Genomic DNA, 27,772 nt, shown 5'->3' with positions numbered 1-27,772 from the left:
TAATCCTGCACCCTTTTACAGGGGGTTAAAAGGGGAGCAATCGCAAACCAAGAAAAATGTTTATCTCTTATTTTCTAACCACAGTTGACACATGACTCTTGTAATCTCCTTTTACAGGGAGTTGGAAGATTTGAAGTCTGTGATTTCTCTGATTCCAATGCTTGCGATATCTTTCCAGCTGCAGCAGGAAGTTTTCAAATAGTTCCAGAAGTGAGTATTATTGAGCATTCATCTACAATCCAGTGCTTTTAGTGCCATGCTCTGTTATTTGTGCTCTGTTCTATCTCTCCGGCTGGTCTGACTCCTTTCCTTTGGATCTGAATCCATATCCATCCATTGCTCTGTTTCACCTCTGCCCTCTCTGATTACCTCTGTCATTGTTTAACTCTCTATTTTTCCAGTAGTAGATTTATTTTAACCGTGTTTGCTATTTTACTGTTATTTTCTTGCAACTGTGTCTAAATGAAGCTTTCACCTTTTCCCATCCCTCAGCTATGTGCTTCTGATGTACCATCTTTATCTCCCAATGGTCAGGAATTCTTTTTCCTGCACTAGAGATCATTTCTCTTTTGCTCATTGGCTGATATTAAACATCAAATCTGCACCATAATTCCCTGGAATTGAAGATTTGAAGTTACTATCAGATTAGCCATGATCTTATTAAATGGTGGAGCAGGATTGAGGGGCTGAATGGCCTACGCTTGATCCTGATTGTATACCCATATTGATTATGCACACTCAGATATTTTAACTCTGTTCTCTTGCCACAGTTACTAGCTAACAAGTTAAGTATTTTCAGTATTTGCTCTTTTTATTTCAGATTTTCAGCAACCACAGTATTTTGCTATTATTTTGTTGCAGGCGTTTGTCCCAGAAACGAGCCTTGAAGCAGAGATTGACCAATTAAGAATGACTTGTATCGGGGCGGGTGTTGGTTGTGGACGTTGATCTGTGTTTTCCAGTTACACACACTTTTTCACAGTGTTGGTGTGATTGAAATGTGGAACACTCATGATGCCACAATTAGATCAGTACAGATATCTCACAGGGTTGTGTGATGGAGGAGATTTCAGAGATGGGGTGGTTAAGTCTAGAGGTACAGGGTCGGAAGCTCAGTTTTGGGTAAAGGATGGCAGTAATGTTGTGAAATTAATTTCACTTCAGATAGTTGCTCGGGAGAAGGATAGCGTGGTTAGGGAGTGAAGTTTGTATTGGGGCAATCTCTCTCGTGTGTATGTATATATTATGTGTATATATATCACTCTCTGTCTCTCTTCACATTGTGTCCAGAGTCTTGTGAAGGCACAGAACAGGCGGCAGGTTCTCTTCCCTGAAGGATATTACTGAACCTGTCTGATTTTTGTGACAATCCAGCAGTTTCCATGGTCACGTTTTCCTAGTGCCGGCCCCACAAATTACCAGATTCATTCAGCTCAATTTCACAACCTGTCTTTGTGTTCTTGTGGGTTCTCTCTCACGCCCTTTTTTCTGTTTTAAATCAATTTCACAGGGTTTTAGAAGGGGAGGATTTGCAGTCAGGAAACAGAAATCAAACATCACATCAAAATCTGACGGGGTCACCTAATTTATCATAACCTGAATTTCATCGGATTTTGAACATGGAAGGAAAAAGCACTGTTCACAGTGGAGAGAAACTGTACGTGTGTTCTGTGTGTGGGCGAGGCTTCAGCCAGTCATCTGGCCTGTCGAGACACAAGCGCAGTCACACCAGGGAGAAGGTGTGGAAATGTGGGGACTGTGGGAAGGAATTCAGTCATTCATCTGCCCTGCAGAATCACCAGCGACTTCATAGTGGGGAGAGGCCGTTCACCTGCCCCGAGTGTGGGAAGGGATTCACTCGGTCAGCAACCTTGCTGAATCACCGGCGAGTTCACACTGGGGAGAGGCCATTCCCCTGCTCTCAGTGTGGGAAGGGATTCACTCAGTTATCCCACCTGCTGACACACCAACGTGATCACACTGGGGAAAAGCCATTCACCTGTTCCGTGTGTAGGAAGAGTTTCACTCGGTCATCCCACCTACAGACGCACCAGCGAGTTCACTCTGGAGAGAGACCATTTACCTGCTCTGAGTGTGGGAAGGGATTCATTCAATTATCCAACCTCTTGGTTCACCGGCAGGTTCACACTGGGGAGAGACCGTTCACCTGCTCCGAGTGTGGGAAGGGATTCACTCAGTCCAGCAGCCTGCATTTACACAAACTGACTCACACTGGGGAGAAGCCATTCACCTGGCTCCGAGTGTGGGAAGGGATTCACTCGGCCATCTGACTTGCTGATACACCAGCGAGTTCACACTGACGAGAGACCTTTTAAATGCCCAGACTGTGGGAAGTGCTATAAAAGTTCCAGCCAACTGATGTCCCATCAACGCGTTCACACGGACGAGAGACCATTCAAGTGCACTCACTGCGGGACTGGGTTCAGGAGTTCAACAAACCTGACTGTTCACCAACGAATTCACACCGAGGAGAGACCGTTCATCTGCTCCGAGTGCGGGAAGGGATTCACTGATTTATCCACCCTGCTGAAACACCAGCGCACACACACTGGAGAAAGGCCATTCACCTGCCCTAAATGTGGGAAGGGATTCACTCAGTCAGCCAACCTGCAGAGGCACCAGCGAATTCACACTGGGGAGAGGCATTCACCTGTTCCCAGTGCGGGAAAGGATTCATCGAGTTATCCAATCTGCTGAGACACCAGTCAGTTCACGAGTAACTACCACAATTTGGTTTTGCTGTTAACCACATCCATGTTCACTGGGATCTGGGTGTTTTTCTTCCTCCTCTTCCCATTTTACTTGGAATCACCACAAAGCTGCTTCACCATCTCCTCCTGTCAGTCACCATCCCTCTCCCAATCCCACTGTATTTCTGATTCTGTCCACCACATCTTTCCATCTGGTCTTAGACATTCCTCCTCTCCTTCTTCCTGACAGTCCCATGTCCATCACTCCCCTCACCACATTTCCTCCCTCACTCTCCATAACAGATGTCCAGACCATTTCAATCTCTTCTCCACTACATAGAAACATAAAAACTAGAAGCAGGAGTAGGCCATTCGGCCCTTCGATCCTGCTGCGCCATTCATTATGATCATGGCTGATCATCGAATTCAATATCCTGATCCCTTTAGTCCCAAGAGCTATATCTAATTTCTTCTTGAAATCACACAATGTTTTGGCCTCAACTACTTTGTGATTGTAGATTCTTTCTTTTCAAGTTCAGTGATGATTTTCTATCACCGAATATTCCACTGCACATCTTCCAATTACTGCAGCCAGAGCTAATCTGTTTCTTCATTTCCAAATTTCCATCTCCTCCCATCACTGACCCCAGGAACTTGAAGCTACTCATATTCTTCAAGTCTTCACCCATAATCTTTACCTTCACTCTCATCCCCTTCCCTAATCTCAACTTGACAGTCCAGAAATTGGATCTTTGGTTCATTAGTGTCCTTGAGGGAGGGAAATCTGCCATTCTTACCTGATCTGTACAGACTTGAAACGTTAACTCTGTTTCTCTTTCCACAGATGCTGCCAAACCTGCTGAGTTTTTCCCAAATTTTCTGTTTTATTTCAGATTTCAAGCATCCACAGTAATTTGCTTTTACTTAATCCAATCTTCTTATTGCATTGACCTTCCTGATATTTTTCTATCATTTGTCTTTAAAAATACCTTTGTGCTCTGTTTCTGCTGATGTTGATAAACTCGATCCCGATCATATTCTGGATAAAAGTCAAATAAATCAGCTTTGTGTTGGAACAGCCAGTGTGGTTAATAATTTTAATATCTCTAACACAAGTTAGCTCTTTTTAAAACATCCTTGGTATCCCAGTCTCCTCCATTCTTGCCAAAGCAACGAGTGTGAGGAGCTCATGGAATCATAGAATCCCTGCAATGTGGAAGGAGGCCATTCGGCCCATTCAGTCTACACCAACTCTCCAACAGAGCATATTACCTCGGCCCTATCCCCATGCATCCATCATGGCCAATACACCCAACCCACATATCTTTAGACACTAAGGGGCAATTTAGCATGGCCAAGCCACCTAACCTGCACATCTTTGGACTGTGGGAGGGAAGCAGAGCACCCGGAGGAAACCCCCACAGACTTAAGGAGAACGTGCAAACTGCCCACCTGGTCTGGAATTGAACCTGGGTCTCTGGCGCTGTGAGGCAGCAATGCTACCACTCTGCCTCTGTGCTGCCCCATTGTCACTAAGATTGAGACAATCTGATCAGCTGCCTCTGCTGCTTTCCTCCCTTCCACTACCCCGGAAGTTCAAAATTGTTCTGAAGATCTGCCCAGCCCAGGCCTTAAACTGACTTCTTTCTTTAGTTTCTCTCCATCTCCCCTTATCCCTTCAAGAGCTAATCTTGTCCATGAAACCCATCTTCCGTTCTCTTCACTCTTTCCCACTAAACTGCCAACCATCCAGAGAGTTCTGGAGGAGGGTACGTTTATGGAGAATGGAAGATGGGGGATCGGTCAGAAGAGCGTTGGAATAGTCAAATCTGACAGTAACAAAGGCAAGATGAGAAGTTCAGCAGCAAATGAACTGAGGCAGGATGGATCTAATTGTCTTACAGAGGTGGAAACAGTAATATTAGAGACGGTGAGAGTATGTAGCCAATAGTTCAACTCAAGGTCAAATAGGAAAGGAAGATTGCAATTGGTCTGGTTCAGCCTGTGGTCAGAGAGGAGGATAGTATCACTGATGAGGGTGACACAGTTTGTGGGGTGCACGGTGGTGGAGTTCATGGACCTGAGTATTAACCCTGCACCTGGAAACTAACTTGTGATTCCCCTGCCAAGGCACCCAGATTGCTCTGTACCTCAGAGTTCTGTTTGTGATATATATAAATGATTTGGAAGAAGATGTACCTAGTCTGATTAGTAAATTTGCAGACGACACAAAGATTGCTGGAGTTGCGGATAGTGATGAACATTGTCAGAGCATACAGCCGGATATAGATAGGCTGGAAAATTGGGTGGAGAAATGGCAGATGGAATTTAATCCAGATAAATGCGAAGTGATGCATTTTGGTAGATCTAATGCAGGGGGGAGCTATACAATAAATGGCAGAACCATCAGGAGTATAGACACGCAGAGGGATCTGGGTGTGCAAGTCCACAGATCCTTAAAGGTGGCAGCACAGGTGGAAAAGGTGGTGAAGAAAGCATATGGCATGCTTGCCTTTATTGGACGGGGCATAGAGTATAAAAGTTAGCATATGATGTTGCAGTTATATCGAACGTTGGTTAGGCCACATTTGGAATAGTGTGTCCAGTTCTGGTCGCCGCACTACCAGAAGGACGTGGAGGCTTTGGAGAGAGTGCAGAAAAGGTTGTTGCCTGGTATGAAGGGTATTCGCTATGAGGTGTGATTCAGTAAACTAGGGTTGTTCTCCCTGGAAAGACGGAGGTTGAGGGGCGACCTAATAGAAGTTTATAACATTATGAAGGGCATAGATAGGGTGAACAGTTGGAAGCTTTTTCCCAGGTCAGAAATGACAAACACAAGGGGTCACAAGTTCAAGGTGAGGGGGGCAAGGTTCAATACAGATATGCGGGGGACGTATTTTACACAGAGGGTGGTGGGGGCCTGGAATGCACTACCAAGCAAGGTGGTTGAGGCAGACACGCTAGGATCATTTAAGACTTATCTAGATAGCCACATGAACAGACTGAGAATAGAGGGATACAAACGGATGGTCTAGTTAGGAACACATGATCGGTGCAGGCTTGGAGGGCCAAAGGGCCTGTTCCTGTGCTGTATTGTTCTTTGTTCTGCAATTCATTTAAATAAGCTGCTGCTTTTTCTGTTCTTTCTGTCTGAGTGGACAAGTTCACATTTTCCCATGTTATACTGGATCACCAGTCTAATACCTGGGAAGGTGTTATGTTATTGGGAACGGTTGAGCCTGTAGTCATTGGAGTTTAGAAGAATGAGGGGTAATCTTTTTAAGTTTAAATTTTATTTATTAGTGCCACAAGTAGGCTTACGTTAACACTGCAAAGAAGTGACTGTGAAAATCCCCTAGTCGCCACACTCCAGTGCCTGTTTGGGTACACTGAGGGAGAATTTAGTTTGGCCAGTGCACCTAACCAGCACGTCTTTCAGACTGTGGGAGGAAACCGGAGCATCTGGAAGAAACCCACACAGACACGGGGGGAATGTGCAGAATCCGCACAGACAGTGACCTAAGCCGGGTATTGAACCCGGATCCCTGGCGCTGTGAGGCAGCAGTGTTAACCACTGCCACCGTGCTGCCCAAGGTAGCTTGACAGATGAAGAGAGGTTATTTCCCCACATGGGCAGAATGCCAAATATGAAGGGTTTCTCATTTCGAATGGAGATGAGAAATTTCTTCCCTCAGGGGGTCTTTGGAATTTTTTTCCCCAGGGAGCAGTGGAGGCTGCATCAGGCTGAGTTAGGCAGACTGTTATCTACAAGAGTTATGGCCGACAGGCGGGAACGTGGAGTTAAGGGCACAATCGGATCAACCATCATCTTATTGAATGGAACAGCAGGCTCAATGGGCCGAATGGTCTATTCCTCCTACTTTCCATGATGTTATGGTCTCTGTGTTGAGGACAGGAAGCATTATGTATTGATCTGTCAATCAACATGAATTAGCATCTTCAGGAGCGTTGGAGGGACAGCAGACTGAGAATGGAGGAAAAATAGACAGATTTACAGCTTTGGGGGAATGAGAGGACAGATTGTTCCAGAGAAACTAAAACTGTCTGTTCTGAATTTTTATCCTACACTAATAGTGGTAATTTTTGAGAACTCCTTTTACAGGATATTAGAAGGGGAGAATTTTGAGACAGAAATCTCAAAACAAACATCAAGATCTGATTCACTCAATTCACTGGGATGTGAAACCATCGGCCATTCTAACATCAGTGTGACTGGAAAAGCACCGAGACACACACACACCTGATTGAGAGTGTTCCAGTGCACTGAGTGTGGAAAGAGCTTTAACCAGTTACACAGTCTGAAAATACATCACACCATTCACAGCGAGGAGAAACTGTACACGTGTTCCATGTGAGATTTAACTGATTGTTTAACCTGGAGAGTCACAAGGACACCCGCACCATGGAGAAACCGTGGAAATGTGGGGACTGTGAGAAGGGATTCAGGTCCCCGTCTGAGCTGGAAACTCATCGACGCAGTCACACTGGGGAGAGACCATTCATCTGCTCCAAGTGTGGGAAGGGATTTGCTCAGTCGTCCACACTGCTGACACACCAACAGGTTCACAGTCGAGAGAGGCCATTCACCTGCTCTCAATGTGGGAAGGGATTCACTAATCCATCCCTTCTGCTGAGACACCAGCGAGTTCACACTGGGGAGAGGCCGTTCATTTGCTCTGACTGTGGGAAGGGATTTAAAGACTCCTCCACCCTGCTGACACACTGGCGAGTTCACACTGGGGAGCGGCCGTTCACCTGCTCAGAGTGTGAGAAGGGATTCAGTGATTTATCCACCCTGCTGACACACCAGCGGGTTCACAGCGGAGAGAGACCATTCAGATGCTCCCAGTGTGGGAAGAGATTCGCTCAGTCTTCAAATCTGCAGAAACACCAGCGGGTTCACTCTGGGCTGAAGCCGTTCACTTGCTTTGAGTGCGGGAAGGGATTCCGTGATTCATCTCACCTACTGAGACACCAGAGAGTTCACACGGGAGAGAGGCCGTTCACCTGCTCAGAGTGTGAGAAGAGATTTACTCACTCATCCACCCTGCTGACACACCAGCGAGTTCACTCTGGGGAGAGGCCATTCACCTGCCGTGACTGTGGGAAGGGATTCACTCAATCTTCGAACCTGCTGAAACACCAGCGAGTTCACTCCGGGCAGAAACCATTCACCTGCTCCGGGTGTGGGAAGGGATTCAGTGATTCATCCCACCTGCTGAGACACCAGCGAGTTCACAAGTGATGACAGGGGTTGGATTCTGCTGTTATTGCTGCTGTTAATCACATCCAGGACTGAACCATGTTCATTCTGACAGTTGGTGAAGTGGGAGGGTCGGAGGGTTTTGCTCAGCAGGACTGGCCAGTCTTATGTCTTCCAGTGGGCTGATGCTCTTCGAGCCTGGGAGAGCACATTTCCACTGAAATGATCCACAGAAGCAGATGTGGTGTATTCATTTTATCCTGGATAGTAAATAGTCTTTCCTATCACGACAGGTGTCTTGTCTTTCTTCCATCCTCGTTCTCAGGGTTGGCCGCACTCTGAACAATCTTTCTCCACTGATTTCTCAACTGCCCTCACTGCCTATCCCATCGAGAGACTAGTCCACATTCTGATATTATCCACCCGTGCCATCTTGGGCCTTCCTTGCACACATTTTCCAGGTGTTTTGCCTTGCAGTCCCTCTTTTTCCAAATACTCATAGAGAATCATAGAATCCCTACAGTACAGAAGGAGGCCATTCAGCCCATTGAGTCTGTACCGACCACAATCCCACCCAGGTCCTATTGCCGTAACCCCACATACTTACCTGCTAATTCCCCTGACACTCGGGTCAATTTAGCATGGCCAGTCAACCTAACCCACACATCTTTGGACTGTGGGAGGAAACTGGAGCACCCGGAGGAAACTCATACAGACACCGGGAGAAAGTGCAAACTCCACACAGGCAGTGACCCGAGGCCGGAATTGAACCCAGATCCCTGGCGCTGTGAGGCAGCAGTGCTAACCACTGTGCCATCCCTCCCTATTTACAACACATGTCCAAAATAGGTGAGCTTCCTGGATGTCAGAGCCTCAGACAGATTCCTGTGAACACCAAAAACAAAACCCCCAAAGGAAAATTACAAATTTCAAAACAGGATGTGGTTCTGGGGAGAAATGAAGCACTCCAGCCCCCACATTGCCCACTGGTCATGGAGGATCTTAGTCATGCTGATGGACACCATGTGTTCCACTCCAGGGACACCCGACTGCGAACATCACCGTGAAAGCGGCTCAACCGCCCACTGCCTTAATCCATTCATGGCAAATACTCACTGGGTAAAGAGGTTTCTCATCAAATCTCTACTCGATTATTGAACCCCTTGAACATCTTGAACATTTCCATTGTGTCAGGGTGGCAATAATTGTGTTTTGGGTGAATCCCATGGAATCTCCTCTGGAGAAGCTTTCCTGGTAAGTGTGTCTGCCTGGTTATCATCACTCTCTTCACTAACTCCTGCTGCTGATCTACCTTCACTTTACAAATAGCAATTTGTCCCAAACACATCACACTTCCCACCCCGAGAGTCTGTGTGAACAGGGAGGAATATGTTTGAAACATAGAAAATAGGAGCAGGAGGAGGCCATTCGGCCCATCGAACGCACTCCACCATTCATTTGATGATGGCTGATCATCCAGTTCAATAGCCTGATCCCACCTTCTCCCCATATCCTTTGATCCCCTTCACCTCATGCGCTATATCGAACTGTTTCTTGAAAACATAAGTTTTGGCCTCGACTATTCCCTATGGTGGCGAATTCCATGGGCTGACCACTCTCTGGGTGAAGAAATTTCTGCTTATCTCCCCAAAACAGTCTACCCTGCATCGTCAGACTGTGACCCCCTGGTTCTGGGCAGCCCCACCATTAGGAACATCTTTCCTGCATCTATCCTGTCTGGTCTCAGATCTCCACCCTGGGATTCCCGGTGTGAACAGGGTGGGATGTGTTTGGAGACAGGATGTCCCAGTTCTCCAGTCTGGAATTCTCAGTGTGAACAGGGGGGGAATGTGTTTGGAGATAGGATGTCCCAGTTCTCCATCTTTAAAAGGTCAAAGAGAGGACCAGCTGGATTAAATGGTGTTGCTTTATGACATAATTTCATTGCCTGGTAACTAACCCCCTGGAACCCAGCTCATTATGGGCTGGGAGTGTTTGGTGGGGCAGTGCAGATGGAGTTTTTCTACTCACTGGCACTGTTTGGTGTGGCTGCTCTGCATGATTTCCACTTCAGAACATGAGCATTAAATTTTGATTTGATTTATTATTGTCAAATATATTGGGATACAGTGAAAAGTATTATTTCCTGCACGCTATACAGACAAAACATACCTTTCATAGAGTACACGGGGAGAAGGAAAGGATAGGGTGTAAAATATAGTATTGCAGGTACAGGTAGGGTGAAGAGAAATATCAGCTTAATAGGACCATTCAAGAGTGTGATGACTTTTGGGAAGAAGCTGTTCTTGAGTCATTTGGTACATGTTTTCAGACTTTTGCATAAATTTACCGAGAAAGTGGTGATGAGCTGCCTTCCTGAACCACTTCAGTCCATGTGGTGTAGGTATATCCATAGTGCTGTTAGGGAGGGAATTGCAGGATTTTGATCCAGTGACAGTGAAGGAACAGCGATATATTTCCAAGTCACAATGGCATGTGGCTTGGAGGGGAATTTGCAGCAGGTGGTGTTCTCATGTGTCTGCTGTCCTTGTCCTTCCAGATGATGATGGTTGTGTGTGGGGGAAGAGATTGACTCAGTCATTTATCAGCTTTGTTTATGGGAATACATTTGTTGATAATGGATCCACAGCTTTTTGGTATTTTCCTAATCCACCACAAACAAGTTGCCTCCTCATAACTTTGCGGTTACCTCTGTTTAGATTTAAGACCCTAGTTTCAGATTGAGTAACATTGTTTTCAAACTTATTGTAAAATTCTATTTTAAATTCATTGTGTCTTTCAATCTCGATAAACCTCACGAAAAACAGATTATTTCTGATCATCATCACATTTCTGTTTGTGGAGGCTTACTGCGCATAGAGATACCCTGAGGTTGTGAAAGGCACTATATAAATAAAAATTCTTCCAACTGCAGCCCACTTGCTGTGGTTATCAGCAAATTCCTTTACACACAAAGAAGAAGAATGGCCTCTCCCAGTGTGAACTCGCTGGTGTCTCAGCAGGGCCGATGAATCTCTTTTCACACACTGGGTAGGTGAACGATCTCTCTCCAGTGTGAACTTGCTGATGTGTCAGCAGGTGGGATGACTGAGTGAATCCCTTTCCGCACTGGGAGCAGGTGAAGGGTTTCTCCCTGGTGTGAACCTGCTGGTGTCGCAACATATTTGAAAATTGAGTGAATCCCTTTTCACACAGGGGGCAGGTGAATGGCCTCACACCAGTGTGACAGCATCGATGAATTTCCCGATCAGAGAGATAATAGAATCCCTTCCCGGTATCCCCACATTGTCCACACGGACTTTCCCTGTTTTGGTTACACTTTTGCCTTCCCATATCAATCGATTGAATCCAGATGTGTATTGTCTCCAGACAGGAGACAATACGCATCTCTTTAACCTGTCTTAATGCTCTCTCCACTCACATTGTTTGTACCTTAAAGACTTGATTTGCTGTAAGTATTCGCATTCCAACCATTATTCTGTAAATTGAGTTTGTGTCTCTGTGCCCTGTTTGTGAACAGAATTCCCACTCACCTGAAGAAGGAGTTTAAGGCTACGAAAGCTTGTGTGGCTTTTGCTACCAAATAAACCTGTTGGACTTTAACCTGGTGTTGTTAAACTTCTTGCTCTTTCTGTACTGCAGGGTTTCTTTGATTATCCAATCTTTTGGTCATCTGTGCTAATATATCCTGATGTATCTGGATGTTCCTGTGAAATGCAGTGGGATGATTTCTGATGTTAAGGATTTTAAATAAATAGAAGTTGTTGTTGGCTGTAACCCTGACCTGCTTTACAGCAACCCATTGATTTCAATCTCAGGCTTTGCTCCCTGCGGCTTTGCAGCCTGAGCCTAGCATTGGCACTGCGCATGCTCCAGCTCACAATGCCCTGGGAGTGATTGACGGCGGCTCTGGACCAATAGAAAGAGAGGGCGGGACTGGATAGCCGAGCAGTGAGGCTGGTCCTCCAGCCAATCGGAGTGAACGAGGGGCGGGTCTAGACCAGAACACTCCTGTTGTGACTGAGAACATGCGCAGTGCCGATGAGAACTCACGATCGAGGCGGTTGTGGAAATTATCAGCCGGTGAGATACCGTGGGATGGGTCATGAGGGAGGGAGCCGGCGGGTAGGTTTGGAGGCCTCATAAACATCCCGTGTGGGCCGAAGCTCCGATGCGGAGTTTGGAGCGGCGGAAGCTGCTCAGGCTTTTCTCCGAGAGAGGCCCGTGCAAACAGCCGCCATATTTACTGGGGACGGTGTGCGGTCTGGCGCATGCGCAATGAAGGAGTGCTGGGAGGTTCCAGACGTCACAATGGAATGGGTGAGGGTCCCAGATGAGCTGAGACTGGGGGAGTCGGGCGATGTCACTGAGGTGGAAGAACAAAGAACAGCACAGGAACAGGCCCTTCGGCCCTCCAAGCCTGTGCTGACCATGATGGCCTCACTAAACTTAAAAAAAACCTTCCGCCCTTACTCGGTCTGTATCTCTCTATTCCCTCCCTATTCATTATCCATCCAGATGCCTCTTAAATGTTGCTAGTGTGTGTTCCCACCACAGAATATTGAATACAGGAGCTGGGACGTCTTGTTGAAGTTGTACAAGACATTGGTAAGGCCACGCTTGGAATACTGTGTGCAGTTCTGATCATCCTGTTATAGAAAGGATATTATTAAATGAGAAAGAATGCAGAAAAGATTTACGAGGATACTACCGGGGCTTGATGGTTTGGGTTATAAGGAGAGGCTGGATAGACTGGGACTTTTTTCTCTGGAGTGTAGGAGGCTGAGAGGTGATCTTATAGAGGTCTATAAAATAATGAGGGGCACAAATCAGCGAGATAGTCAATATCTTTTCCCAAAGGTAGGGGAGTCTAAAACTAGAGGGCATAGGTTTAAGGGGAGAGATACAAAAGTGTCCAGAGGGGCAATTTTTTCACACACAGGGTTGGGAGTGTCTGGAACAAGCTGCCAGAGGTAGTAGAGGCGGGTACAATTTTATCTTTTAAAAAGCATTCAGTTACTTACACGGGTAAGATGGTGCAGAGGGATATGGGCCAAATATGAGCAATTGGGATTGGTTTAGGGGTTTTAAAAAAAGGGCGGCATGGACAAGTTGGGCCGAATGGCCTGTTTCCATGCTGTAAATCTCTATGACTCGATGACCTCCTCTGGTAGCGCGTTCCAGACACCCACCACTCTCTGCGTGAAAAACTTCCTCATTCACATCTCCCTGAAACTTTCCTTCTCTCACCTTGAACCTCTGTCTCCTTGGAAGTAGGCAGCCTTGATGATGATCTGAATATGTGGTTGGAAGCTCAACCTGGGGTGAAATATTTCATCCTGGTTGTGAACAGCCTAGTTCTGCCTCAGACAGTTGCCAGGAAGAGGGATAGAGTTGCTAGCGAGGGAGTGGAATTTGCAGTGGGGACTGAGCACAATGGGTTCAGTCTTCCCAGTAGTTACATTAAAAAAAAGTTCATGTTCTTTTAGTACAGGATGTCAGACAAGTCAGCATGATGTGTGAGTTGTAGGGGAACTTGGAGTTGATGGGGTTCCTTTCTAACCTACTACCCTGGTCCTTGGTCATGGAGGTTGAGGGTTTGGGAGATTTTGTCAAAGTTCTTGTTGAGTTGTAGATGTATAAAATCCCTCTCCTTCACCCCCGCTCTCTCCTATTTCTCTTTGTCTCCTCCCACAGTGTCCACAGTCTTGTGTAGATCCAGACTGGGTGGCAGGTTTCATTCCTTGAAGAACATTGGGGAACCAGTTGGATTTTTATGACAAGCCAGCAATGCCGGCCCCACAAATTCCCAGATTCCTTCAGCTCAATTTCACAAGCTACCTTTGTCTTTTTGTGGGTTCTCGCTCACTCCCTTTTTTCTGTTTTATATCAATTTCACAGGGTTTTAGAAAAGGATTTGGAGTTTGGAAACTGAAACCAAACATCGTATCAGAATCTGATGGAGTCGGCCAATTTATTGTAACCTGAATATCATTGCACTTTGAACATGGAAGAAAAATGCACCATTCACATTGGAGAGAAACCATACATGTGCTCTGTGTGTGGACAAGACTTCAACTTATCATCTGGTCTTTCAGAACATAATTGCAGTCACAACAGGGATTTAGCATGGACATGTGGGGACTGTGGGAAAGGATTCGATTTCTCATCCCAACTGGAGATTCATCGGTGCAGTCACACTGGAGAGAAGCCATTCACCTGCTCTGAGTGTGGGAAGGGATTCAATAGGCCATCCCACCTAGCAAGACATCAGCAAATTCACACTGGGGAGAAACCATTCACATGCCCCGAGTGTGGGAAGGGATTCAATAGACCATCCCAGTTAGCAATGCACCAGCGAGTTCACACTGGGGAGAAACCGTTCACCTGCTCCCAGTGTGGGAAGGGATTTGCTGACTCATCCAATCTGCTGAGACACGAGCAACTTCACACTGGGGAGAGACCGTTCACCTGCTCCCAGTGCGGGAAGGGATTCACTAACCAATCTTATCTGCTGACACACCAGCGAGTTCACACTGGGGAGAGGCCTTTCATCTGTTCCCAGTGTGGGAAAGGATTCGCTCAGTTATCCACTCTGCTGTTACACCAACGGGTTCACACTGGGGAGAGACCGTTTACCTGCTCCGAGTGTGGGAAGGGATTCACTCGCTCAGCCAAACTGCTGATACACCAGCGAGATCACACTGGGGAGAGGCCGTTCACTTGCTCTGTGTGTGGGAAGGGATTCACTCAGTCATCCAACCTGCTGACACACCAACGTGTTCATACTGGGGAGAAGCCATTCACCTGCTCTCAGTGTGGGAAGGGATTCAATAGGCCATCCCGCCTAGCAATGCACCAGCGAATTCACTCTGGGGAGAAACCGTTCACCTGCTCCCAGTGTGGGAAGGGATTTGCTGACTCTGCCAATTTACTGAGACACGAGCGTATCCACACTGGGGAGAGACCGTTCACTTGCTCTCGGTGTGGGAAGGGATTCATTAACCAATCTTACCTGCTGATACACCAGCGAATTCACACTGGGGAGAGACCATTCACCTGCTCTCAGTGTGGGAAGGGATTCACTCAGTCATCCCATCTGCTGACACACCAGCGAGTTCACACTGGGGAGAGACCTTTCATCTGCTCCCAGTGTGGGAAGGGATTCAGTACGCCATCCCACCTAGCAAGGCACCAGTGAATTCACACTAGGGAGAAGCCGTCACCTGCTCCCAGTCTGGAAAGGGATTTGTCACCCCAGCCAATCTGCTGAGACACCAGCGAATTCACAAGTAACTATTGTGGTTGGATTTTTCCTGTTAATTTTCAGATTGAACCATGTACATTTGGGCCTGTTTCTGCTGAATTGAAAAAAAACTCCAGCTCTGTTATAGATGTTAATATAATTGATCTTATAAAGGGAGGATCTGGGGTCAGGAAGCTCACACAAAACATCAAATCAGCATTGGATGGAGCTGCACAATTTAAAGTAAATTGAAAAGCAGGAAACTTTGAACATGGAAGGAAGCAGCACCATTCACAACTACAGTCACATTCGGGAGAAACCGTGGAAATCTAGAGACTGTGAGGAGACATTTCAGTTACCCGTTTGACCTTTTTATCATTTCCTAATTCAGTGCATTTCTTATTTACTAGATTAGTATCATAATAAATGTAGCGACGCTGTATCTTTCAATCAGAGTCATCACGGCACTGAAGGAATACATTCGTTTTCTCAAACCCATTTGATTCTCTGTGGACCAGTAACACAGGCTTGAAAAACATCACACCATTCACAGCTGGGAGAAACTGTACACGTGTTGTGTGGGTGGATGAGGCTTCAACTGAACATCCAACTTGGAGAGACACAAGACACCAGCACCATGGAGAAACTGTGGAAATGGGACTGTGGGAAGGGATTCAATTATCCATTTGCACTGGAAACCCATCAATGCAGTCACACTGGGGAGAGGCCGTTCACTTGTGCTGACTGTGGTATGAGGTTCACTAACTCCATTCTGCAGGAAGAACAGCAAATTCACACTGGAGAGAGGCCACACACCGGCTCTGACTGTGGAAAGGGATTCACTTAGTTATCCACTCTGCAGAGACACCACAGATTTCATACGGGAGATAGGCCATTTATCTGCCCTGACTGTGGGAAGGGATTTAGTCGATTATCCAAGCTGTGCAACCACCAGCAGGTTTGCACTGAGGGAGACATTTCACTTGCTCCGAGTATGGGAAGGGATTCACTCGGTCATCTCACCTGCTGACACCAGGAAGCTCGCACTGGGGAGAGGCCATTCACCTGCTCCAAGTGTGGGAAGGGATTCACTGAGTCATCTTGCCTGCCTACACACCAACAAATTTACACAGAGAAAGATCATTCGTCTGCCCTGATTGTGGGAGATTCCCCGAGTGATCCAACTCCTGTTTAAACATCACGGCAATCACTCCAATTCAACCTATTATCTGCTCCAACTCTGGGTGTTACCTGTATAATTTGAAGTTAAAAATATATAGATGGAGGGCATTGATTAGATGATTTTGAGTGCAACTAACTTGCTGACATAGAGTGGAGTTAGGAGTTATATACCTGCAATGCTTCACTCTGTAAATAAAACTATTCCAAGTACAGATTGGCTCCAGTTTCTTCCTTCACCATAAGACTGTCAGGATTATAACATGGAAACAGAGAATGTTTGTCTCATGGTGAAGTTTGAAAACTAAAGGAAAGTATATTTCAGACAGAAGATTACAATCCCAGGAGCTTTTGTGGGAAATGGCTGAAAGCAAGTGGGAATTGTCAGGGTCTGATTACCTGCCGAAATCTGAACCATATAACCAGTGGAAGAATGAAGTGGACACAGGTTACATCCCCACGAAGGAGGAAACAAGGTCTGGTCTTGGCCTTGTCACTTACTAACAAAAAGAAAATCATAAACAAAATATTTTGTGATCTGGATGTCCATCAGTTCAATACAGATGAAGTCTTGGATCTTCTGTTCAGGTTCAATGATGACATTGACAAGATAGATGATCCACTGGATGCCTATGAAGCATGGTCAGACTTAGACACATTTCAAATGAGGGTAAAAATATCGTTAGCAAATTATGATATCACAACAAAAGGCAGATTTCCACACCAACAGTCAATCAACTTCACTCCTCTGCTGGATAGTTGTGTCCCCTTGAAAATTTGAGGGTGTCTTGTTCAGGACCCCTTTCTGGAAAGGCTGACGTGAACAAAGATGCAGATTTTCACACCAATAGCCAATCAGCTTTGCTGCTGTGCTGCCCTCTGCAGGAATGCATTGAGCTCATTAGGGAGGGGTGCATTGGTGCCTGCAATTCTATATGCCTTCATTTTGTAGCCTGTTACATCTTTCAAAGTTGATGGGAGGCCATGTGGCTAGCCTGGGACTCTAGCTTGGTCCAGTATTGACTCTTGGCGTCTTTGATAGCTCTCTGTAGATTGTATCTGGATTTCTTATATAGGTCAGGGTCACATGACTTGAATGCTTCAGGCTTGGACTTCAGCATCAGTGGATATCGTTGTTCATCCATGGTTTCCAGTTGAGAAACACATGGATTTTCTTCTTTGGCACACAGTCTTCTATGCACTTACTAATAATGTCAGTTACTGAGATGGCGTACTCATTCCAGTTCATTGCTGAGTTCTTAAATATTGACCAGTCCACAGACTCGAAGCAGTCCCATTGGCGATCACCCGATTCCTCAGACCAACATTATCCATGAAGATTGTCATCAACATCAGGAAGCATAGTCAAGAACATGCCCCTGTCTACATCAACAGTGGTGTAGTTGAAATGGATGAGGGCTTCAAGTTCCTCAGTGTCCAGATCACCAACAACCTGTCCTGGTCCCTCCACGCTGCAGAGTTAAGAAAGCCCACCAATGCCTCTACTTTTTCAGGAGGCTAACAAAATTTGGCATGTCTGCTATGACTCTCACCAATTTTTACAGATGTATCATTGAAAGGATCCTTTCTGGATGTATCACAGCTTCGTTAGCCTCCTGCTCTGACCAAGATTGCAAGAAACTACGAAAGGTTGTGAATGTAGCCAAGTCCATCATGCAAACCAGCCTCCTATCCATTGACTCTGTCTACACTTCCCACTGCCTCGAAAAAGCAGCCAGCATGATCGAGGATCCCATGCACCCTGGACATACTCTCTTCTACCTTCTTCTGTCAGGAAAAAGATACAAAAGCCTGAGATCACATACCAATTACTCAAGATCAGCTTCTTCCCTGCTGCCATCAGACTTTTGAATAGACTTACCATATATTAAGCTGATCTTTCCCTACACCCTAGCTATGACTGTAACACTATATTCTACACTCTGTCCTTTCTTTCTCCCCAAGTACTGTATGAACGGTATGTTTTGTCTGTATAGCGCACAAGAAACAATATTTTTCACTGTATCCCAATACATGTGACAATAATAAATCATATCAAATCAAATGTTCTGTCAGGAATGGTGATGGTGGAATTGGAATTCAATAAAAATATCTAGAATTAAGAATCGACTGATGACCATGAGACTGTTGCCAATTGTCGCAAAAAACCATCTGGTTCACTAATGTCCTTTGGGAAGGAAATCTGCCGTCCTTATCTGGTCTGGCCTCTAGAGCCACAGAGGGTCCACTGAAATGGCCTAGCAAGGCACTCAGTTCAAGGGCAACTATGGATGGGCAGTAAATGCTGGAGTGCCAGCGACACCCATGTCCCATGAATGAATAAAAGAAAACTTGATCATCCCATTTACTGACATAACAACAATCATATCAGGGGGAAACCATTCAGATACATCACCTGCAAAGGGGTCCATTTAGTTTTTCCACCTGTTATCATTCCAGCTCTAAAAGTTCAAAGCAATTGATATTCACTCAGTGCATTCTTTGTGCTCAGGAGCTGTTAAAATGTTCTCTTTGAGAGAAAAAAGACACTTGTTCACACCACCTGCTGAGATTCCAGTAACTTCACACTTGACATTTAGAATGTTTTTTTGCTTTTAATAAAATCCAAAATGGAACTATGGAGAAGGTCCCACACGTTTGGATGCTGTGTCGCTGACTTAATTTCCTGATATCTATGACTCCGTTGTAATTGGAGCAGAAAATATCATTGGTCAATGGTGGTGCTGGTGCCCAGCATGCACCGAGAGTGAGAATACGCCCTATCTTCAGTACGCAGAGCCGCTCTGACTGGAGCATGCGCAGTGTTGGTGTTGACAGTGGCCGGACGGGGTGGTGTGGGAGTCAGAGGGAGAGCAGAGATTAATTGGAGACAGCGGGTGAGTGAGGTTAAATGGAACCGGCGGGTGAGAAAGGAGGCTTCATAAACATCCTGTGTAGGAAAGGGAAATTCATAGAAACCGGGTGTGGGCCTCAAACCGCCAATAAGAAGCCCGAGGCCCTGGGTGATTGTTCTCGAAAGATGTTGGTTGTAAAATCAATGGGCAGCGCAGCCGCCATCTTTATTGGGATCAATAGTCAGCCATCTTTGTCGGGAGCATTTGGGCAGCAAGGCACGTGTACGGTCGCCATCTTTGTGGGGGGCGTTAGGCAGCAAGATGCATGTATTTATGGGCCTCATGGTTTAATCTCACTCCTATTTCTTATGTTCTTATAGGGGCCGAAGTCTTGTGTAGACGAGACCAGGCAGCAGGTTCCCTTCCCTGAAGGACGTCAGTGAGCCAGTTAGGTTTTTAACAATGAACCAGCAGTGTCCATAGTCACTTTTTCTAGTTCCGGCCCCACAAGTTACCAGATTCATTCAGCTCAATTTCACAACCTGCCTTTGTGTTTTTGTGAGTTCTGTCTCACGCCTTTTTTTCTTTTTTTAATGTCAATCTTTAGACTTTGCAGTCATGAAACACAAATCAAACACATCAAAATCGGACGGAATCGCCCAATTTATTGCAGCCTGAATATCGGAGAATTTTGAACATGGAAGGAAAAAGAACTGTTCACACTGGAGAGAAACCGTGCAAATGTGGGGACTGTGAGGAGGAATTCCGATCCCCATCTGAGCTGGAAACTCATCAGCGCAGTCACGCTGAGGAGAGGCCAGTTACCTGCCCTGAGTGTGGAAAGGGATTCACTCGATCATCAGGGCTGCTAACACACCAGCGAATTCACACTGGGGAGAGGCCGTTCATTTGTTCCCAGTGTGGGAAGGGATTCACTCGATCGTCAGGGCTGATGCAACACCAGCAAATTCACACGGATGAGAGACCATTTAAATGTCAAGACTGTGGGAAGGGCTATAAAATTTCTGCAAATAAGGTGCGCCATCAGCGGGTTCACACTGATGAGAGACCATTCAGGTGCTCCCACTGTGGGATCGGGTTCAGGGGATCAGAACAACTCACTGAACACCAGCGAATTCACACCGGAGAGAGGCCATTTACCTGCTCATTTAAATTTCTAATATATCAACAAGCTCTGTGTGTATGTCTGTGTGAATAGAGGGCTTTTCAAAAATCCTGGGGTTAATTTTAAATTGTTGTAATGTGTTGTTTCGAAAAGCTAAACACACTCCCAGTTTTTACTGAATTATTTGCATCCCTTTAAACAAGCTCAGAAACTAGGAAACAATGAGACTTTGATTTAATATTTTATTTCTATTACATAGCTCATTACAGACCAAGACCATGAGATGACTGGATACTCACAGGAGGATTCATCAGACAGAGTTTTGAGCGAATTATTCCTCATCTGGTTAGTCTGGTCGAAAGTAGACCTGGTTAAGAACCCTAAGTTTTTGTGTATTTAACCCTTTTGGTTTTAATAAGGTCTCGATAACTCGATGGTAACATGCTAACATTTCCTGTTTTTATAAACTGAAACACCAAAACCATTAATTCATCTTGTAAAAGTAAATAGTGAGTCTGTGTGATATCATCAATTCCTTTTCTCATGCTGTCTACCTGAATGGTTCATATCTTTCTGAAAGAATTAGTGATGCCTTTGTCTTTGGTTCTTTAGCCAGTGGTTTGGAGTTGCGAACAAGCATTGTCTATTCTTTCAGATCATTCGTCTATTCATGTTTGTATACAGGTTCTAATCTTATCTTCAATATTATCTCTTAGAACCTGATTCATTTACAAATCCTTAATTTATTGTAAGTGTGTTTACTATTGAGAAAAGTTGAATAAAGTTATTAGAATTATTTAGGTGTTCCCTGTCTGGCCTCCCTCTGTCTACATTCCCCATCTCAAGGCTCAAGAATATTATTTGATTTGATTTATTATTGTCACATGTATTCGTATACAGTGAAAAGGTATTGTTTCTTGCGCGCTATACAGACAGAGCATACTGTAGATAGAGAAGGGAAGGAGAGGCTGCAGAATGCAGTGTTACAGTCATAGCTAGGGTGTAGAGAAAGATCAACTTAATACGAGGTAGGTCCATTCAAAGTCTGACAGCAGCAGGGAAGAAGCTGTTCTTGAGTCGGTTGGTAAGTGACCTAAGACTTTTGTATCTTTTTCCCAATGGAAGAAGGTGGAAAAGAATATGTCCGGAATGTGTGGGATCCTTGATTAGGCTGGCTGCTTTTCTGAGGCAGTGGGAAGTGTAGACAGAGTCAATGGCAGGTTTGCGTGATGAACTGGGCTCCATTCACAACCCTTTGTAGTTTATTGCGGTCTTGGACAGAGCAACAGTCATACCAAGCTGTATTGTTCCTTTTGTAGTTTCAAAACTTTTCTCTGGGTCAGTGCAAACATTGAATTGAATTTATTATTGTCACATGTATTGGTATACAGTGAAAGGTATTGGAAAAGTGCAGAATATAGTATAATTTCCTGAATTAATCCCTGCTTTCTGTGCTGAGTGAACCCATCTCAGAGACAAATGTTGAGCTGTTTGCTCCACACTGCAAGAAGACTCACAACACCAGGCTCCACAGCCACAGGGCTCCATCTGTTTGCCCCCACACCCACAGGGCTCCGTTTGCTCCACACCACAGGGCTCCATCTGTTTGCTCCGCACCCACAGGGCTCCATCTGTTTGCTCCGCACCCACAGGGCTCCATCTGTTTAAAGCCACAAACAGAAAGGTCCAGTTTTCTCCTGAACTTTTGACACAATAAGAAGTTTAACAACACCAGGTTAAAGTCCAACAGGTTTATTTGGTAGCAAATTTGGGCGGCACGGTAGCACAGTGGTTAGCACTGCTGCTTCACAGCTCCAGGGTCCCGGGTTCGATTCCCGGCTCGGGTCACTGTCTGTGTGGAGTTTGCACATTCTCCTCGTGTCTGTGTGGGTTTCCTCCGGGTGCTCCGGTTTCCTCCCACAGTCCAAAGATGTGCGGGTTAGGTTGATTGGCCAGGTTAAAAATTGCCCCTTAGAGTCCTGGGATGTGTAGGTTAGCGGGTAAATATGTGGGGGTAGGGCCTGGGTGGGATTGTGGTCGGTGCAGACTTGATGGGCCGAATGGCCTCTTTCTGCACTGTAGGGTTTCTATGATTTTTTTTCTATGAAAAGCCACACAAGCTTTCGGAGCTCTAAGCCCCTTCTTCAGGTGAGTGGGAATTCTGTTCACAAACAGAGCATATAAAGACACAGACTCAATTTACATGAATAATGGTTGGAATGCGAATACTTACAACTAATCAAGTCTTTAAGAAACAAAACAATGTGAGTGGAGAGAGCATCAAGACAGGCTCTCTCCACTCACATTGTTTTGTTTCTTAAAGACTTGATTAGTTGTAAGTATTCGCATTCCAACCATTATTCATGTAAATTGAGTCTGTGTCTTTATAAGCTCTGTTTGTGAACAGAATTCCCACTCACCTGAAGAAGGGGCTTAGAGCTCCGAAAGCTTGTGTGGCTTTTGCTACCAAATAAACCTGTTGGACTTTAACCTGGTGTTGTTAAACTTCTGACTGTGTTCACCCCAGTCCAACGCCGGCATCTCCACACCTTTTGACACAAAGCAGCTTTCACAATGTTGCAGAGTTTCAGCCAATGAGGGAGATCTGGGCTCAGCCCCGCCTCTCATTCACGCCGATTGGTTGGAGGACCAGCCTCTCCCGCACGGTCCTCCAGCCCCGCCCCTCATTCACTCCGATTGGTTGGAGGACCAGCCGCTCCCGATCGGTCCTCCAGCCCCCCCCTCTTTCCTATTGGTCCGGAGCTGCCGTCAATCAGTGCCCGGGCATTGTGATGTGGAGCATGCGCAGTGTCATTGCTGGCCTTGGCGCTTGTTTGTCCCGGAGAAGCGGAGTCAGCGTTAGGCGGTGGCTGGGAGGATTTGGAAACACTTTGTGGATCCGCAAACCCTTCAGAATCATTGTCAGCTCCCTGGTTTGCAGCTGCGGGGCTTCTCCCTCCCTCCCTCCCGGGAACAGGCCCAGGTTAACGGCCCCATCCTGGCTCAGCCACTGGAGGATGGTTCACATCAGAGGATGGGGGAGGGGGGACAATAAATAAGAGGTTACACTTTGGCCTCAAATCAATGAGGACTCTGATCTCTGGGAAGGAAGGAAACCCTGGGAGGTGGGCGGGGAGGATTCACAAACACCCTCTGGAGGTCCCAACACCCCCAATAAGACCCATTGGTTTTATTGTCAGTCTGCAGACAGGAGCTGGAGAACTGAACCCAGACAGAGGAGAGGGAGGGAGAAAACTGGGAGTGGAGGAAAGAGATGGTGAGATGGGTTTGGATTTCAGCCCAGGGAGGAGGGAGAGTGTGCGGGACGGGGATTTACTGATTTGGGGGAACAAGAAAGGAAAAAGTGTTCCAGAGAAACTAGAACTGTCTGTTCAGAGTTTCTATCCATACTCTATATCATTTTCCTGAATTTCTTTTGCAGGGTGCTAGACTGGAAAAGCACTGAGACACACACACACACCCATCTGAGTGTTCCAGTGAACTGACTGTGGAAAGAGCTTTACACAGCCTGAAAGAACATCACACTATTTGCAGCTGGGAGAAACTGTACACGTGTTGTGTGTGTGGACAAGGTTTCAACTGATCATCCAACCTGGAGAGACACAAGAACATCGACAACATGGAAAAACCATGGAAATGTGAGGAATGTGGTAAAGGTTTCAAATATTCATCCCTGTTGGAAAATCATCGACGCATTCATACTAGGGAGAAGCCATTCACCTGCTTTGTGTGTGGGAAAGGATTCACTCAGTTGTCCTGTTTCCAGTCACATCAACAAACTCACACTGAGGAGAGGCCGTTCAGCTGCGCTTCCTGTGGAAAGAGGTTCAAGTCTTCATCCAACCTCACTGCACACCAGCGAGTTCACACCGGGGAGAGACCATTCAGCTGTTCCGAGTGTGGGAAGGGATTCACTCGATCCTCCCATCTGCTGGAACACCAGCAAACCCACAGCGAGGAGAGGCCATTCAGCTGCACCAATTGTGGAAAGAGGTTCAGGTCTTCTCCCAATCTCATTGCCCACCAGAGAGTTCATTCGGGGAAGAAACCGTTCACGTGCTCTGTGTGTGGGAAGGAATACACTCACCCATCCAACCTGCTGATACACCAGCGAACTCACACAGGGGAGAGGCCATTCACCTGCTCCGTGTGTGGGAAAGGATTCATAAAGTCCTTTAACCTAGTGATACACCAACGCACTCACACTGGGGAGAGGCCATTCACCTGCTCTGTGTGTGGGAAAGGATTCACTCAGCCATCTAACCTGCTGACACACCAGCGAATTCATAAGTAACTGCACTAGTTGGATTGTTATTTTTGCTGTTGTTAATCACATTTAATACTGATAATCTGATAATATTTGGTCTGCTCCTGCTGATCTTAACAAACTCTATAACTGGCTGGCTCTTAAATATCTTGGCTGTGTTGCAGATTTTCAGAGCTGTAAAGTCCCTGTTTGAAAGCACCATCTGTGATGCTTTCCCTTGATCCAAGAACACCGTCTCCTGGAAGTTCACCTCCAATTCTTCACCACCCTGACTTTGAAATATTTTTGACCATCCTGCACTGTTACTGGCACAAAATCCTGAAATTTCATTCCAAATAGCACTGTTGGTGCACCTACACCCCAGGACTGCAGCTGTTCAGGAAACTAGCTCAACACCATCATTCTTTCAAACCTGAATATCATCGGCCATTGAATGTGAAAGGAGAAATGTCCGCCTTCTGTCTGTGGGAAAAGGTTTTAAACATCAGTGTGACTGGAAAAGCACTGAGACACACACACACACACACTCGAGTGACAGTGTTCCACTGAAGTGACTGTGGAAAGAGCTTTAACCAGTTACACAGTCTGAAAAAACATCACACCATTCACAGCGGGGAGAAACCGTACACAGGTTCTGTGTGTGCACAGGTCTTCAACTGATTGTCCAACCCGGAGAGACACAAGGACATCGGCACCATGGAGAAACCGTGGAAATGTGGGGATTGTGGGAAACGATACAGTTACCCTTCTGAACTGGAAATGCATCGACGCGCTCACACTGGGGAGAGGCCGTTCACCTGCTCCACCTGTGGGAAGGGATTCAGTCAGTCATCCAGCCTGCTGACACACCAGTATGTTCACACTGATCAGACACCTTTCAAATGTTCTGACTGTGAGAAAACATTTAAAAGCAAAAAGTATCTGCTGAGGCACCAACACATTCACAGTGAGGAGAAGCCATTCACCTGCCCCTTGTGTGGGAAGCGATTCACTGCTCCATCCAACCTGCAGAAACACCAGCGAGTTCACACTGACAAGAGACCCTTTAAATGTCCAGACTGCGGGAAGTGCTTTAAAACCTCCGGTGAAGTGACTTGTCATCAACGTGTTCACACTGACGAGAGACCCTTTAGATGCTCTCACTGTGGGACTGGCTTCAGGCGATCATCTGAACTCACTGTACACCAGCGAATTCACACTGGAGAGAAGACCGTACAGCTGCTCTGTGTGTGGGAAGAGCTTCATTCAGTCATACCACCTGCTGAAACACCAGCAAATTCACTCCGATATAAAACCTTTTCAATGTTTTGACTGTGAGCAGAGCTTTAAAAGCAGCAATGGTCTCATGATGCATCAACGAGTTCACACTGGGGAGAGGCCGTTCACCGGCTGTGTGTGGGAAAGGATTCACTCAGTCATACAACCTGCTGAAACATCAGCAAATTCACTCTGATATAAAACATTTTATATGTTTTGATTACGAGCAGAATTTTAAAAGCTGCAATGGTGTAATGACACACCAGCAAGTTCATACAGGGGAGAAACTGTTCACCTGTTCTGAGTGTAGGACTGGATCCACTGACTTACAGCAAATGCTGAGACACCAGCAACTTCATGAGTGTCTGAAGGGGTTGGATTCAGCTGCTTTTGCTGCTGTTAATTATATTGAGGACTAAATGTATGGGTTAATCCTAAGGTGTGTACGAAATGTGTTCCAGCCACTCTCTTCCACAGTTCAGAGCTCCGAGACATGGAACAGAAGCTCCTTTACAACTGGGTTTAGAGTCAGGAAAAACAACGGTGAATGCTGGAAACTAAGATTTTAGTCCAGGAATCAGAGATTACCCCAAAAGGGGGTCGGTGTCATTGGTGATTTTGAAACATTTTGTTCAGAAGTAACAGTTATGAAAGCTTCAAGTTTTTAAGTATCCAGATCACCAACAACCTGTCCTGGTCCCTCCAAACTGACGCTACAGTTAAGAAAGCCCACCAACGCCTCTACTTTCTCAGGAGGCTAAGGAAATTCGGCATGTCTGCTATGACTCTCACCAACATTTACAGCTGCACCATAGAAAGCATCCTCTGTGAATGTATGACAGCTTGATATGGCTCCTGCTCTGACCAAGACTGCAATAAACTACAAAGGGTTGTGTCTGAAACCCAGTCCATCGAACATCGCTTGAGCCAGAGTCAGGGTCAGATCAGCTGAAGCAGTTAAAGGCAGTTCGATCAACAGTTAGTTCTTAACTCTGCCAGCTTCAGATGTGCCTTCAGAGAACTCACCATTCAACCAGTGAAAAGTACCCAATCGGACAGCGCTTACAGACAGCGGACAACTACAGAAGAACCTCCAAATCTTTTCCAAGCCACCAGACCTGGTTGTATCTAGTTTTTTTGAGAGTGACTAAGATTCTGTTATTACTGTTTTGGTACTAAATGATCCTTATCTTTATTTGAACAGCATTTCAGTCGAACCATCCTTTAATTAAAATTGTTCCTGGTTTAGTTAAAGTTCCCGGTTGGTTAAATAAAATAAGTTGTTTATTATTCACTTAAAGCCACCTTTAGGAAGGAGCACTGTGTACAGTTCTGGCCACCCTATCATAGAAAGGACTTTATTAAGCTAGAATGAGTGCAGGAAAGATTTACTAGGATGCTATTGGGACTTGATGGTTTGAGTTATAAGGAGAGTCTGAATAGACTGGGAATTTCTTTTTCTGGAGCGTAGGAGGCTGAGGGGTGATCTTATAGAGGTTGATAAAATAATGGGGGGCATAGGTCAGCTAGGTAGTCAACATATTTTCCCAAAGGTAGGGGAGTCTAAAACTAGAGGGCATAGGTTTAAGGTGAGAGGGGAGAGATACAAAGGGTCCAGAGGGGCAAATTTTTCACAGAGGGTGATGGGTGTCTGGAACAAGCTGCCAGAGGTAGTAGTTGAGACGGGTACAATTTTGTCTTTTAAAAAGCATTTAGACAGTTATGTGGGTAAGATGGGTACAGAGGGATATGGGCCAAAGGCGGGCAATTGGGACTAGCTTAGTGGTTTTTTAAAAAAAGGGCTGGCATGGACAGGTTGGTCCGAAGGGCCTGTTTCCATGCTGTAAATCTCTATGACTATGACT

The 27,772-nt window shown here is 45.8% G+C and overlaps 2 protein-coding genes across 2 annotated transcripts; both read left to right on the top strand.

Annotated features, from left to right (window-relative positions):
- Positions 1–1,619: 1,619 nt before the first annotated feature.
- On the top strand, positions 1,620–7,977 carry LOC144484449 (uncharacterized). The gene is made up of 3 exons (XM_078202978.1): positions 1,620–1,990; positions 2,328–2,579; positions 7,227–7,977. Exons 1-3 carry the CDS (start codon positions 1,620–1,622, stop codon positions 7,975–7,977), a joined length of 1,374 nt encoding a protein of 457 aa, XP_078059104.1.
- A 3,985-nt stretch (positions 7,978–11,962) lies between these two features.
- LOC144484463 (uncharacterized) lies at positions 11,963–25,016 on the top strand. Its single transcript, XM_078202999.1, has 5 exons — positions 11,963–12,039; positions 13,858–15,153; positions 19,948–19,973; positions 20,058–20,249; positions 24,124–25,016. Exons 2-5 carry the CDS (start codon positions 13,964–13,966, stop codon positions 24,675–24,677), a joined length of 1,962 nt encoding a protein of 653 aa, XP_078059125.1. The 5' UTR covers positions 11,963–12,039; positions 13,858–13,963; the 3' UTR covers positions 24,678–25,016.
- The last annotated feature ends 2,756 nt before the right edge of the window (positions 25,017–27,772 follow it).

The sequence above is a fragment of the Mustelus asterias genome, unplaced genomic scaffold, assembly GCF_964213995.1.
Source record: "Mustelus asterias unplaced genomic scaffold, sMusAst1.hap1.1 HAP1_SCAFFOLD_107, whole genome shotgun sequence".
NCBI lineage: Eukaryota > Metazoa > Chordata > Chondrichthyes > Carcharhiniformes > Triakidae > Mustelus > Mustelus asterias.
The sequence above is the reverse complement of the archived record's forward strand: the minus strand, read 5'-3'. Positions and strand labels throughout refer to the sequence as shown.

What these genes read in the sequence shown, in the direction of transcription:
- LOC144484449 (XM_078202978.1), top strand. Translation starts at nt 1,620, where the DNA reads ATGGAAGGAAAAAGCACTGTTCACAGTGGAGAGAAACTGTACGTGTGT. An exon ending in CGTGATCACACTGGGGAAAA is followed by an intron (nt 1,991 to 2,327) that starts GCCATTCACCTG and finishes CACTGACGAGAG; the next exon opens with ACCTTTTAAATGCCCAGACT. An exon ending in CGCACACACACTGGAGAAAG is followed by an intron (nt 2,580 to 7,226) that starts GCCATTCACCTG and finishes CACTGGGGAGAG; the next exon opens with ACCATTCATCTGCTCCAAGT.
- LOC144484463 (XM_078202999.1), top strand. Translation starts at nt 13,964, where the DNA reads ATGGAAGAAAAATGCACCATTCACATTGGAGAGAAACCATACATGTGC. An exon ending in TCACACTGGAGAGAAACCGT is followed by an intron (nt 19,974 to 20,057) that starts GCAAATGTGGGG and finishes AGGAGAGGCCAG; the next exon opens with TTACCTGCCCTGAGTGTGGA. An exon ending in ATGTCAAGACTGTGGGAAGG is followed by an intron (nt 20,250 to 24,123) that starts GCTATAAAATTT and finishes TGTGTGGGAAAG; the next exon opens with GATTCACTCAGTTGTCCTGT.